Raw genomic sequence first — 13,357 nt, 5'->3', positions numbered from 1 at the left:
AGTATAAGCACACTCTCGGCAATTCAGAAACCAAGTTTCTGGTTTAAATGCATAAGCACGTGTATGCTTACCCAACAAGAAAACCCGTCCATCCGTCCGCCCATCCGTCCGTACCATAAGACGATCGCTTTACAGATAGTGCCTGCTGCAGCGAGCGAATTCACCTTCGTGCTGCCTCTCGCTTCAACGCGAGCTAAGTGACGAGAACACAGCACTCACGAAGCTGGCAGCATTCGCCGCGCTATGTGCCCCCATCGCTGATCGCTTTCAAGATAGGGCCCGCGCTGCAGCGCCTACGCAGCCGTCGCCGGTAGACGGTTGATAACAGTTCATAATGGTTCGACGCTTATGGTTAAGACGCTAACAGGTGATAACAGCTTATAATGGTCGGAAGGTCATCAGTGCATCTGGCGCCACCAGCTGCACGCAGCAGTTTGCTTGCGTCATCGACTCACCTTGCAGCGCCGTCCGCAGCCGTTCGTGTCGCCGCAGCGCTGTCGTTTATCATCGTCGGATCAAGCTTCATAACATTCATAATGACACCGGGCTAAGTGGATGACGAGCAAGTGGCACAATGCTCACGTACACTTAGACAACTCCCAGAGGAGTTCTTGCGTGATTTTTTTTAATTGTAAGCCGCAAGGAGGCACCTTGTTTAGCGGTGTTTCACGACAAGCCATGAATTCGTCATTTGAAAACGCTGCATAAACGACAAAGAGTCCAACAGACCGAGTCAGGTAAGGCCACCAGAAACTAGCAAGGGGCCTTCGGAACTAGCAAGAAACACCGTGGCCGTGTTAGCTACGCAGGCTGTCTGTCAAGTACATTCTACTCGCACACTTCTTTGTGATTACTTTCATCATTCCTGCTGGGCTCGCCAACACAGCTTCTGCGGTCACCTAGTTTGGTCCAGAAATCAAATAGCCGACTTTTTTTTTTTTCATAGAAAGTTCTGCTCGCAAAGCGTGTTTCGGCAGCCGTACAGATTAATTCTCCAAGCCACCAGCTCGCACAGAGAAGGCCTAGGCGGGCCCTCGGGCTTGGCAATTTGCAGAACTCGCCGTAAAGATGGAGCCTGATGTACGGCTATATATTTGCCACTGCCGTAGTCAGAATACTGCCGCGGGCGAGTTTTATGTGTGGGGTTTTCTTTTTTTTTTTTTTCGTCGTCTAGTTATTCAGAAAGAATTGTTCACTGCTTTTTTAACTTGCTTACTCACCGTAAACTCAACCGGTAATATAGACACAAACATATATACACACGAAAATACGAAATCCTCCTAATTAGTTTTCTTGGCTGCTTCCTATTTCACTCATTACGCGTAGCGCCGGAAACAGCGAGACGTAGAGACGAACGCAATTTCGTTTCCGGCGGTCTCTGTATCTAGTCATGTAGAGAAATTTTTATTTTTAAAGGAGACAGGGCTTGTCTTTTATTTTACCTGTAATTCCTTCATTCTATGCAAATGGCGCCTTTACAGTCATAGCGCGTTGCTAAACACATGTGCCTAGCAAGCACCTGTTCGACAGTTTGTTTTGAGATTGTTGCCTTGTGATTGTTGCCAAGTGAATTATCTTTATTATTTGGTTTGAAAGCATTTGTGCTAAAGACAGAGAGAAAAAATTATGAGTCATTCCACTCTCTAAAGATGGACGACCAGCGAAGCTGTTTTGTACATGAAATAGAGGTGGAGGTGACACAGAATTTTGATCAAGGTACGAACTCATCCACCTTAATTTTTATATACATTCGCGTGGACGACGGGATGGTCGAGGACAGATGAAGAGCACGGCCTCGCTTGTGAGAAAGTTAGGCTCAAATATAACAACTGATTCACGCAGTCGCGAGAAAAAGAGAAGAGAAAGAAAAGCCAGGGAGGTTGACCAGGCGCACGTCCAGGCGGCTGTCCCGTACTGGAGAAACGTGATATAGGTAAGAAAATAGAGCAATACGGCTGGAGAAAGGCATTAGTTGCATGCGCAAACTTTCACTGCCCGAAACGTCAAATAAATTTCACCCGGTAAAGAGTTCGACGAACAGAAGGTGTCTGGCAAGGTAGCATTTTAGGAGGCAGCAAACCAAAAAAAGAAAAGGAAGAAATCGTGGCCACTGACAAAACCAAAAGGTAACTGACGTTTTGGTTTATACATAAAGGAACTCGTATTAGTAGTATTAGTAATGAAAAGTCAATCAACTTCTAACTTGGTCAATCACCAGAACATTTTCCCTTTCTTTTTGTTTCTGAAAAAAAAATTAATTTTTTGTGTTTCTCCTCGTAGCTTGCAATTGGACTGAAAAGCTTTTCTTTTTCTGCACTTGCATTGCTTAAATTTGGCACTTTCCTTTCAATAATGTTGCTGTGAAAACACTTTTTTTAATGAACGGTCATCACATGAATACCCTTGTTAGAGTCATGCCACAATTGTCCGAACGGTGTTTCAGGGGACGAAGGGGGAAATACGTGCACAGCTTGTTTACCAAACCCAATGAGCGAAGACAGAAAGCGATCGCGACGTGGCTGCGCAAAGGGCAGCTCTTGGTTAAGTCATAGTTGCCGCGGTTCAACTTGCCATTCTCATGTCGCAACCTCGGTGACGCAAATGAGAACTAGCTGCTGAACTTGTTCAGCAATATCAACGCGGAAATGGTATAACCCAGTTAGGCGCGGATTTCTTGAAGCGTCATGAGTAAGCAAAAGTTAGCAAATGCAAAATTAAGGTAGCACTTTCAATTTAGTTTTGACATAAAATGTTACTAGTTCATTGTGTGCTGTTATTTCCGTGTTCATTATAAAAGGAAAGTACACATCAGCGCTAAATGACGACACAGTCATCCTTGCCTTTTCCCATGGAGCAATAGAACTGAGAATAAAAAAATAAGCCTAATTGTGCAACCCTGGCGCCCATTCTATGCACATCGCCCAATACAGCGCCGACGAGTCTCTCCCCTTCACTCCATCTATGTTTTAGCGCTGCAAGCGAGCTATGATTCATTTTGTCAGGCATATAGCACGGGGACCCTCAGGTCAACAATTTTTTTCTGCAATCTTAAGTTTCGCGAGCACATCTTTGTCGAGCTCGTATGACATCGTATTTCAAACATAAGGAGCAAAAATAAAAAGAACCATGTTCAGCGACCGCTTCGCAGCCAGCCTTCTACAAAGGTTCTCAGTGGAAGCGCCAAATTGACCTTAAACGAGTTACGACCTCGAGTTGCGCTTCAGCCGAGCTCAACGCTGCGCGGGGCCACGTCTTCGAGGATGCCGCGGTAATCTTTCTACTTCCACGAGTGATTTATGTCCAGAGCGTCTTGCGCTCTTCGCACGAACGAGAGAGCCGTAACTGAGACCGTCAGGCTCCTGTTCTCGTATCAGCGGCCCAGCGCGGGAGAAGTTTTTAATCCCCTACTTCCAAGCTTCCGGCACCAACTTTCGGTGCAGCAAATACAAGTGCTTCCGTTACTCTTTCATTACGTTTATGTGTGTGCGAACGTGTGTGTCGATGTGCTCGCGTGTGCGTGAATGTGTGCGTTTGTGTGTATAATCATATAATTGTAGGTCCAACGTGCTTATCTTAAAATGCTGCCAGTTGTTTAATGTGTACGTGCGTTTTCTCTTCATAATTCTGTACTTATAGGTATGCATCGTTTGGCTATAAAAAGGAGGGAAGCAAACTTGGAAATCTGTATTCGGTTTCGTGCATTACGAGAGCCAAGGGATAAACGTGAGATGGAGGATAAATTCAGTGCTATTGAACAGATTCACTCATATCTCCCTCCATGCATGTTACTGAACAGTGCGGCCATTACAAAATCTTGCTATATGCATTGTTGCAAACACGCTTTCTGCTAAAACAAACTGTCTACAGACTTCACTAGATGTAGCAAAACAATTTATAATTTCATCTGTACATGTTGTATAGATATACGACATATATTGCAACTACTGAAACTTAACAAAGCACTGCGTACCTCAGGAACTTCGTTGCTTGATTTTAATAGGTATAGAAGAGGCGCATGTTGTCTTGGAAAGCACAACAAAGGCTAGAAGGAACTCGAGCGCTTCACGCACGCAGAAACTTTGTACGCTTTCATAGCCGCTCACGACCTACAATAGTGACGGCAGCTTCTTGGGCATTAAAAGGATAATTCGTTCACTTACAGAAGGTAATCATTCAGATCACGTCGTTTCTTTTTAAGCGTCAGGACGGCGTAAGAGTAGTGGTCAATCCATTTAGCAAGAACGAGTGTAACATGCAGTTTAAAATGTGAGCCCTCTTCACACACAACGTGTTGACAAAGAGAAATGGAGTGGATCAGGTATTTGGTTCGCAATGGCGTCCTCGACAATCCGCAACAGCGCGCACCGGCATGCCCTGATGCGCCTTTTATTCCAATTATCTTCACCGCAGGGCACCCCGGTGCGCATTGATGGGGTATGTCGATGATGCTATAAGTCTCTGCACAACCTACAAGTAGCTTTATATTTAAAAGAGAGCAGAACAAAAATGTTACAAGGGAACAGGACCGCCCAAGCTCGTGACTCTTGGCCTACACCCACGGTAAGATATCTGTTGAAACGTGTATTTCAAAAAGCGTTTTAGGAGCAGAAAGCACGCAGGAAAAAAACCGCGATACCTTGATGAGAAGGTAACGTACAACTTCTTCGCTTGGGTAAAAGGCAGTTTTGTAGCGTGCGTGCGTGCGTGCGTGCGCGCGTGCGTGCGTGCAAACGTTATTGCAAGTCTCCCGACAATTAGTGGTGCGTCAGTTCGCTTTACAGTATGATCTTTTATGATCATACTGTAAATGATCATAAAACATACTGTTGTCAAACAGACATGTGCATACTGTGTCAAACATCATACTGTTTTATGATCATACTGTATGATCATATATATATAGACGGGAACACTAAAAGACGACTCCCTGTAACGTGCGCATATAAACAGCATACTTTTGAAAAACACGTTGCTATTACTCAGGAATTGTTCGTACTTATCGAGTGGTCACACGACGGCATTTCATGAAACACTTCCATTTTGCTTCCTTCTTTAGCCATGCTTTCCCTCGTTCTTTCTCCGCGCACTTCCGCTCTTGTCCGCACTAGCAACATGGCGGCGGCACAGAAAGGAGCCGCCAAGGGTCTATTTCAGGAAGCCAAGCTCATCGGCGCTCGCGACACGAATAGAATAAACACGAGCCGCCAAGGGAGACAACGCGAACTTTCCGTAGACATGCCTCGGGGATTCTCTGCAGCGTCACCGAAAGCTAATGTTGCTGCCGATCAGGGCTTGTGTTTATTGAAGTTCTCTAACGTGCCAACTCGCAGTGCCTTCCACGATTGACCGTCGGTGCGGCGATTGAGGGTGCGGGAACGTTTACCAGTAACGAAGCGCTTTTTTCCAACAAAACGTATTTGTTGGTGGCGAGCGAACCTATGGTCGACAATTTGTATGAGGCATAATTTTGCTGAACGTATGACCGAATATATATATATATATATATATATATATATATATATATATATATATATATATATATATATATATATATATATATATATATATATATATGTATGTGCAACGGTTATAAGAAGGTACCTACGAAGTTCGTCATATAAAACTTGTATGCTGACCACGTATGTCCAGCTCTTTTCTGCGTAACAAGTAAATAAGTTCCTACAAAAATATGCACATATAATGTCGGCTCACCGGCGTTTCTAAAGTTTTATTCAAGTTTCATTCATCAACGAGGTCAGCTTTACAAAGAATTGTATACAAAATTAGTACTACACAGGGCACACCAATCTCTTAATAAAATTATTAATGTTCCATAGATTTCTTTATTTACTTCATTTTCTTTGATTTCGCCCCTCAGTATGTGCCACAGCGTTCTTGGCGAATGCTCCAGAATGCGCATGTCCCACAAAGTACGATCCCTACATAAAACATGACGCTATATAATTTAGGGGGACAGGTATTTCTAACGCACACCAACCTCTTAATAGAATGGTCAATTATATTTAATGACTTATTTGATTCAGTTTACTTTCTTAGCTTTAGCCATTCGGTATGTGCCACTCGGGGTGTGCCCATTTTTTGGCCAATCCTCCAGATTTTGTTTGTCCCACTGTAACACAGTAGGTACTTGTCGTACTTTTTTGTGCACACACCTGTCGACACCAAATTGTGCGCATCATCATTAGATGCAAAGCATTTAAAGATTTATTTAAGCTTCTCTTTCCATATATTCCAACATGTGGGTTATATCTGCATGATTTTATATATGGTATACGCATGCGTGTTTAATTAGGCGATGCATTAACGTACCAGCTTGGACGGGTATAGGTGGTATACGCATGGAGGGTGTGTGCCACTTCTTAATGCTATTAGCATTTTTGGGAAGTTCACACAGTTTGCGGTGTGTCTCTGTGTTTATCCGCGCTTAAGCTACTCTCCTGCCAACATGGATCACCAGGTAGTCCAGCGTGAAATGAGTAGAGCATTGGACTACTCTCCAGGGGTAACCGGGTTCAAAACCAACCATTCAACCAACTTGGCTCACTGGGTGCGTGCCACTGGGTATGTCCTTCTCTTTAACCTCTTTCACGCCAACTTGGATACCAGGCTATTTGCCACTGGCTAGGTGCCGCTCTTCAGCTAAACTGTTTCGATGCCAACTTGTGCAACTCGGTACGTATCGTTGTGCATGTGCCGCTTTTCATAATAACCATCGTATAAGATATATCATCCACATTTACAAACCAGCCATAAGACAGACTGGTAATAACATTAAATCCGCCAAGCAGCTCTACAGAATGAATGCACCGACAATTTCTCTTTTTTTCTGGGTTCCACGCATCGTGCAGCTGTGACGGATGTTTTCTTGTTTGCTTTTCCTTCCGTTTGTTCTTGCATACTACTTATAACGGTACACACGGTAATTTTTCCCTAGCTGTCACGGAGCAATCTTGGGCTGTTAAGTTGGTAATGCAAGGAAGAGTGCGCGCTGTCATTATCAGGTTGCTCATTTGCGGCCGTGCTCGTAGCCTCTTCGCAAAGGGGTGTACGGTAGCGCGATTAAAAGACGGGACAAAAGAAAACACACAGGGACACACACAGCGCTGAGTGTGTCGCTGTGTGTCTTCTTTTGTCTGGTCTTTTAATCGCGCTACCGTACACCCCTTGAAGATGCATTACCAACAAGCCCACATAGCAACCCTCTTCGCAAAGCATAGAGCGGCATCCATCACTTGCAGAGACACGTATGCTTAGTGCCAGTCAGTCACCGCACTGGCAACGGTTCACCTTCGACCACAAACAGCATTCGCCCTTAGAACTTGTGCCACTAATGCAGCAACTTTTTCTCAAGCTGCACTTATTTAAAGGTGGCGCCAAGTAGCTACGTCCGCCATTGTTGAGACGCTGCAAATAGCACCGTAATTTATTATCACTTGTATGAAAGAGGCAGACTCAGCTGCAAATGCCATTTTTCAACATGAAATATGCAGAAAATGTTCCACTAGCCTGCTTCCCGTAAAAAAAAACACAAAAGTAACTTCTTGTGTTTTAGCTGGTCACATAGTATGAACATTTGTACCCCACCTTACAATTTTTATATACTTCCGACGCTCGTTACAAAGTAAATAGGCTAACAGCAGCGTCAGTTAATCTCGGTGTAATTGTAAATGCCAGATTTAGGGCGGCATTTTAACTTATTCCAACGCTTTTCCTGGAAGTGAGCAAGTGAACGGTTTTGGCACTCAGCAGAGCAAGTCTTGTTTCCGTTCAATCATAATGAGCCTACTTATGTCTACTAAAGGACAAAGCCCACTGCCCCCCCTCCCGATTTCCGATTACCCCTGCATTGTGCCAGCCGACTTGACCCTTATACTCTGCAGGCTGAAGTCCTCCGTTCAATGATTCATCATCGAAACGAACCATCACCGCACATAGCTCCCTCGCGTTCACTAAAAATTAAGGCAAGTGAGAGCTTCACAAAGGCACCCGGTGTAGAAAAAAGCTAGATCACACAGCACCAAACTTCGCTGCCTGACATTGGTCCACAACCGAAATGAGACAGCATAAGATACAAAAGCTCTGTCGTGATATGATGACGGGTACAGTACTCGTCATGGGAACCCATGTCAAACTTCAAACAGCATGCGTACGCCTTCACTGTCTAGCCTTACCATTCGGCGGCACCTGCGGAAGTTATCCGTCTTTTGACGAATTTCTCATCCTGCGCATGGGCAAATCAATCATCACGTGCACCCCAGTCTCGTGAGAATCTGCATTTTACTGCTTTAAATGCTCAGGTTACGAAAAGTTTTGCAACCGGTATAAGTGTCACGAACAGCCACTGAGCATCGCATCCCATGTCCTTCTCATCAGCTCAGGCGTCATTCCGTGCCCCGTGAACGCGTGAGCCATTTCGCAAGGCTCCTTCACCGGACGGCCGCAGCTGAACCTATCGTCAGTCTCTGGCTTCACACCGGCCAAGGCAGCGCACCGTCCCGTCACGAACACGTCTTCTACGGGCACCCACTTAACCCTCGCCGAAGCCACCAGCAGGTCCTCCACCAGGTCACCGGATATGACGTACCCCGCTCCCGCCACAAAGTCTGGGTGCGCCTTGGGCAGTGTCCCCACGTCCACCGGGCTCAGAGGCTGACCGGCACCGGCAGACCGAAGCGGCGTAGCGGCGTGCCTCTTGACGCATCCCTGGATCCAGCGCCTCTGGTCGGCCATCTCCTGCTCTAAGTGGTGAACCAGGTTGTCCAGGTTCACGTACACGTCGTCGTCCGTCTTCATCACGTGCTCGACGTTTGGGCAGAAGGAGCGCGTCCAGTGAAGCATCATGACGCTCTTGAGCGTCAGGTTGTTGTAGCTGTCCGTGAAATTGCCCTGTACGATGTCCCCGTTGACCTGAGACTCGGCCTTGATTTCCATGTCATATGCGGAGCGTCCCAGCAAGAATAGTACCTTGCCGTTTCGATTCGCCACGTACGAGTGGAGTCCCCAAGTATCGCGTATGGCGTTCCTAGCTTCCCGGTGGCTCGGAGCGCTCGCCACGAATATTAAGCGCCTCGGCACATCTTCGAAGCTCCGACATAGGTGCGACGCATCGATGACGTACGGGTGAACGTAGGGGTTTTCGCTGCTCACCCTTTCCTCCGGGAGCGCATCAAGTTCTTCGTGCACGACTACCTCGTTTTCAGCAAGGTCTTTAAAATGTTGAGGTGCGATGAAAAGGTCCTCGTCAACGATCTCTCTGTCGCCCTCCTGGTCCTCTGTCCGGAATGACCTGAAGAGGATGAGAAGTGCCAGGCAGCCAGCGAGAATGGCGTAAGTCTGCAGCTTGCTGAGCCATCGCGGTAGCCGTCGAAAAGCCATAATTCTGCAAAAATGGAGTCAGAGGAAAATAGCCAGACATTAGTAGGGTTGCAAGTCAATGTTTCAAGCATTTTTCACTCTACGCTCAATCTACAGAGCAACCACCGTCATCATGATTTTACAACGAAAACAGACCGCTTTTTAAAGTGAAAGAGTAAATCAGATCTTTACGCATGTGCATTCTCGAGTGTATACCATTAGCACAATATAAAACGTTATCCATGTACCGCGGGGAAGATCCCAGAGCATTAGTTGCTACGTGAATCTGCAGTTCATGCTGTAATTGCCGTAACTTGCTGAAACATGCGCTAATTGCAGTTTATGAATCAGCGGAAACCATGGCAGCCTCTTTGTCCACACCAAACAAAGAAACCAGCATCCTGTACTTTTGACCTAAAGTAAAAGAACATTCATCTGCAGTGTTGGTCGCGTTCTTTCCTCTCCTTAATCAACTAATGTAGCCCCAGCAAACAAACGATTGTTCATGAACGGCAGCCCTCCCACCCCAATCACCATTTCGAACAACAACAAACATTCAGTGACGCTAGTTCTCTAAGAGTCTCAAAGTGTCGGTACACGTCAGCGTCGAGTTTCTGAATGCACATTGACGTATTCAGAAGTTCCATACTCAGTAGTCGTGCCAGCCTAAGTTTGGTTTTCTTTGCCATGTGGTGGAGGTTAATCTGACGATGAGATGATGAGCTTAGAAGGCGGCCTACCGACGAAGGTGTAAGGGAAAGGGCGGAGGAATGGCCACAGAACGCCAGGCTTCGAGTTAATAACTTCTTTCACACTTGTAGGTAAGTGATTTATGATATTCGGTTATCCTTCACAAGAACCCATCTAAACGTTGTACATTTGCACGCACGCCAGTCATGGTAGCGATGCATGCGATAACCATTTCGTCGATTTTGCGACGGTCAGTCGTGGAGTGCACTATTTATTTAATTCATGGTGAGCTGCCTTAAGGTCTAGCAATAAAACAAAGACATATAGCTAGGTGTAGCAGGAGGAGGACGAGGGTGCTAGCTATGAGCAGATCTAGCCTCGCAGAGGCATGCCAGCAATTTGCTCCGCCCGAGCGCCTTCGTTTAGAGTGCGGGGATTAACACGTACGGGGATAAAACAGTTTCTCGCAGCATACAGAGGTTTAATGCTACCACCCCACCAAGTTCACCCCCTGCTGCAACATACTATATACTGCATCAACGATTTGTGACGTTTAGCATTACTCGCTTAGCGTCACCCCTCGTTGAATAGATAAGTATTTTTAATAAACTTCATGAGGAGGTGAAACCGCTCTCTCATGAAAATCCAGTGTCTATGCAGGAAGATTGCGTCCGTTACCTTAGTGCACGGAGCCGCTCTACACTTCAGTCAATCAAGGAGGGTCTCGCGCAGTTCCGCTACTCCTGGGCACTTTCGCAAGTGGCACTTCATATCCCTATGAGCGTGACAGAACGAACACGTCGATGAGGGCGACAGTCGCAGCTCGTGTCGCTGCGTCGGCGTTCACTCTGACTGCACGCGAATACGAGGTACTAGTGAGGCTTTTGATCGGCCGAGTCCCTTGGTGCCACAGAAATAGTATGATGGGCACGCCAACGAGTGAAGCTGTTTCACTGCTTTGGGATGCTCTTATCGTCGACCTGTACGGCAGTACTTATATGCAATTTCGTATCATGCAGGAACTCCAGCTAAGTTCTGTAATGAAAGTCATCTTGAATAATGCCGCCTACTGCACTTAAAAGTTTTGTAAACACTCAATTCCTGGTTTACCACAAATTATTTTGCGGTGCTAGTATACTCTGCTAACTAATTAAATCAGATAACCGTTTCAGCGACATGGCAGACCTTATGCACCACAGCTGATGTTAAAGATGACCATTGACTCACATATGTTCTATACAACGATGTAAAAATCATCCGCCTTTGGAGTAATCTTTTAAAACTCTGGTTATAGAGTGGCTCCAAATTTCACGAGTTGAGACTTGTGCAGCAACTGCGTTGGCATGCTTTTCAGACAACGCTTTTTTGCATACCACGTTTGATTATGTGCGCGAGCAACGTGTATGCTAAATTATGTGATGGTTTGTGCGTTACCCCGACCTTCTTTTCTTTATTTTAAACTCTGAGTATTCATAGTATATATTTCTTTAATGCCTTCACTTCTAACCCTGTTTTGCAATCATGTTTTTAAGCCTTTTTGCGGTTCCCGTCTCTTGGTGTACGGCTGTATTACACTTTGCCTTGATTGTTTTCCAATTGTCTTTCTTTCTTCTGATGCCCCCCTTACTAACTGCAGCGATGGAGGCTGTAAGGTATATTGAAATGAATAAAAAGACTCAAGCTGCCAAGACCACAGATCCAAAACGCCTTCCAATCGTCGCATTTCTTTTCTTTTTTTTTCACTCCGCCAGGTGCTTTTTCATAGCAGGTGGTTCTCAGTAAGGTTACGAAATAACTATATGAAAATTTTGAGAAATCGCGAGCCTTCGGCCCATGCCCTTAAACAAGAGAGCAAACTCTTCTCCCTGACTTCCTTATCTCCTTTGACCCTGCGCTGCCCCCCACCCCCAGCCCACAACATTATTTCTTCGTACGATTCGAGCTCCTTCGCTGGGATCGCTGTACTCGTATACATTGCTGTGGAAAAGTTTCCGAAAAGTGTACAAAAAGAAAAAGAAAAGAGCGAGAGAGAAAAAGCAAGGGAACGAACTGCACGGAGGAGGCGAGCGTATCGAAACGGTTCGCTTCCCACGCAAGGCTTATCGGCGACTGGATTTCGTCTTGGAAGAGCGAGCACGTTGGATGCCTGCGGAGCCGCTATCAACACCAGCCGCCTTTCTCGCGCCTCGCCGAGCTGGCTGCGTACGCGCGGCACCACCGCGATGGGCTGAGAATCTAGGAGGCAACACTCCTGTTAAGCTTCCAACTGCGAGTTATGCAAGAGCCTTTCTCTGCTCTGTATCTCTGTTCCACAAATGAAAAAGAAAGAAAGAAGGAAAAGCGACTTCGCCTTTGCAAAATAAGCTTCCTCCTGCATGGTATACAGTACAGCTGCTTTTTTGAAAATTAACTTCACCCTGGGGAAGAAACAAAAGTTTTGGAAGAACGAAGTTTATACACCACAGGCTATAATCGGACGCTTTGCCGAGCACAAAACCCCGAACGTTAGCAAGGTCTAAAATGCGTTCCGCTTTCGTGAAGACGGTGAGAACATGACATCGAAAGTCGTGAGCTACGTGTGACAGCAAAATGAAAAAAGAAATGCACAAACTTCATGTTTCGACCATGCTATGCACCTTGCTTTTTTTATATATTGCTTTAGCAAGAGTAGCAGCGCATTAGCCCAATAAAACGAATAAAAAGGCGCTCACAAATATATGACTTTGTAAATCCGCAAATACATTCGCATGCTCAGTTTTGCTCTCTTGATAACTGCTAGAGAGAACTGAAGTGGCAAGAAAAACTTTGTAGGCGAGGAACTTTTTGCTCTGCTGAGCGAGGTAACTGCGTGGTTTCTCGATCATATCCGATTGTGGCTGGCGAGCTTTACTTTACACTTTGTCGGCATCCACAATGCTGCTGGCGGTTGTACGAGAGATAGGGTTGATCTAATTATTTTCATTCTTTCCTTAATACTGCCAGTCCCGTGCTGGGATATTACGGGAACGAATACATCACATATATAAACACACTCAGTGCGCGTACTATTGTTGTACACGTACAACAAGAAAAGGTTTAATTAAACAGCCCTGTGTAGGGCTGTTACAGGGGTGGAAACATCCCATATATAAATGCACTCAATGTTCGTAAAAACCAATCATTGGCAAGTGCGGTCAGAAATAGGTGTAACTTACTCAAAGAAAAAAAAACAAAGAAAAAGGCATAACGCCAAAGGTATATGAAACAGAAACATATACCTTATTTACACCTAGTCAGCTTTATATCGCCTACT

General features: G+C 45.6%; 1 protein-coding gene across 4 annotated transcripts in view; it reads right to left on the bottom strand.

The window, feature by feature from the left end:
* Positions 1 to 8,278: 8,278 nt before the first annotated feature.
* LOC135898413 (beta-1,3-galactosyltransferase 1-like) overlaps positions 8,279 to 13,357 on the bottom strand; it is a 41,906-nt gene continuing 36,827 nt past the window's right edge. For all 4 annotated transcript variants that reach the window (XM_065427333.1, XM_070537596.1, XM_065427334.2 and 1 more), the window contains exon 2: positions 8,279 to 9,400. In XM_065427333.1, coding sequence (XP_065283405.1) covers positions 8,350 to 9,396 — 1,047 coding nt within the window. In that variant the 5' untranslated portion in view covers positions 9,397 to 9,400 and the 3' untranslated portion in view covers positions 8,279 to 8,349. The remainder of the gene's footprint in view (positions 9,401 to 13,357) is intronic.

This window comes from Dermacentor albipictus, chromosome 4 (genome assembly GCF_038994185.2).
Source record: "Dermacentor albipictus isolate Rhodes 1998 colony chromosome 4, USDA_Dalb.pri_finalv2, whole genome shotgun sequence".
NCBI classification, from domain to species: Eukaryota; Metazoa; Arthropoda; class Arachnida; order Ixodida; family Ixodidae; genus Dermacentor; species Dermacentor albipictus.
This window is presented reverse-complemented; position numbering and strand designations above follow the sequence as displayed.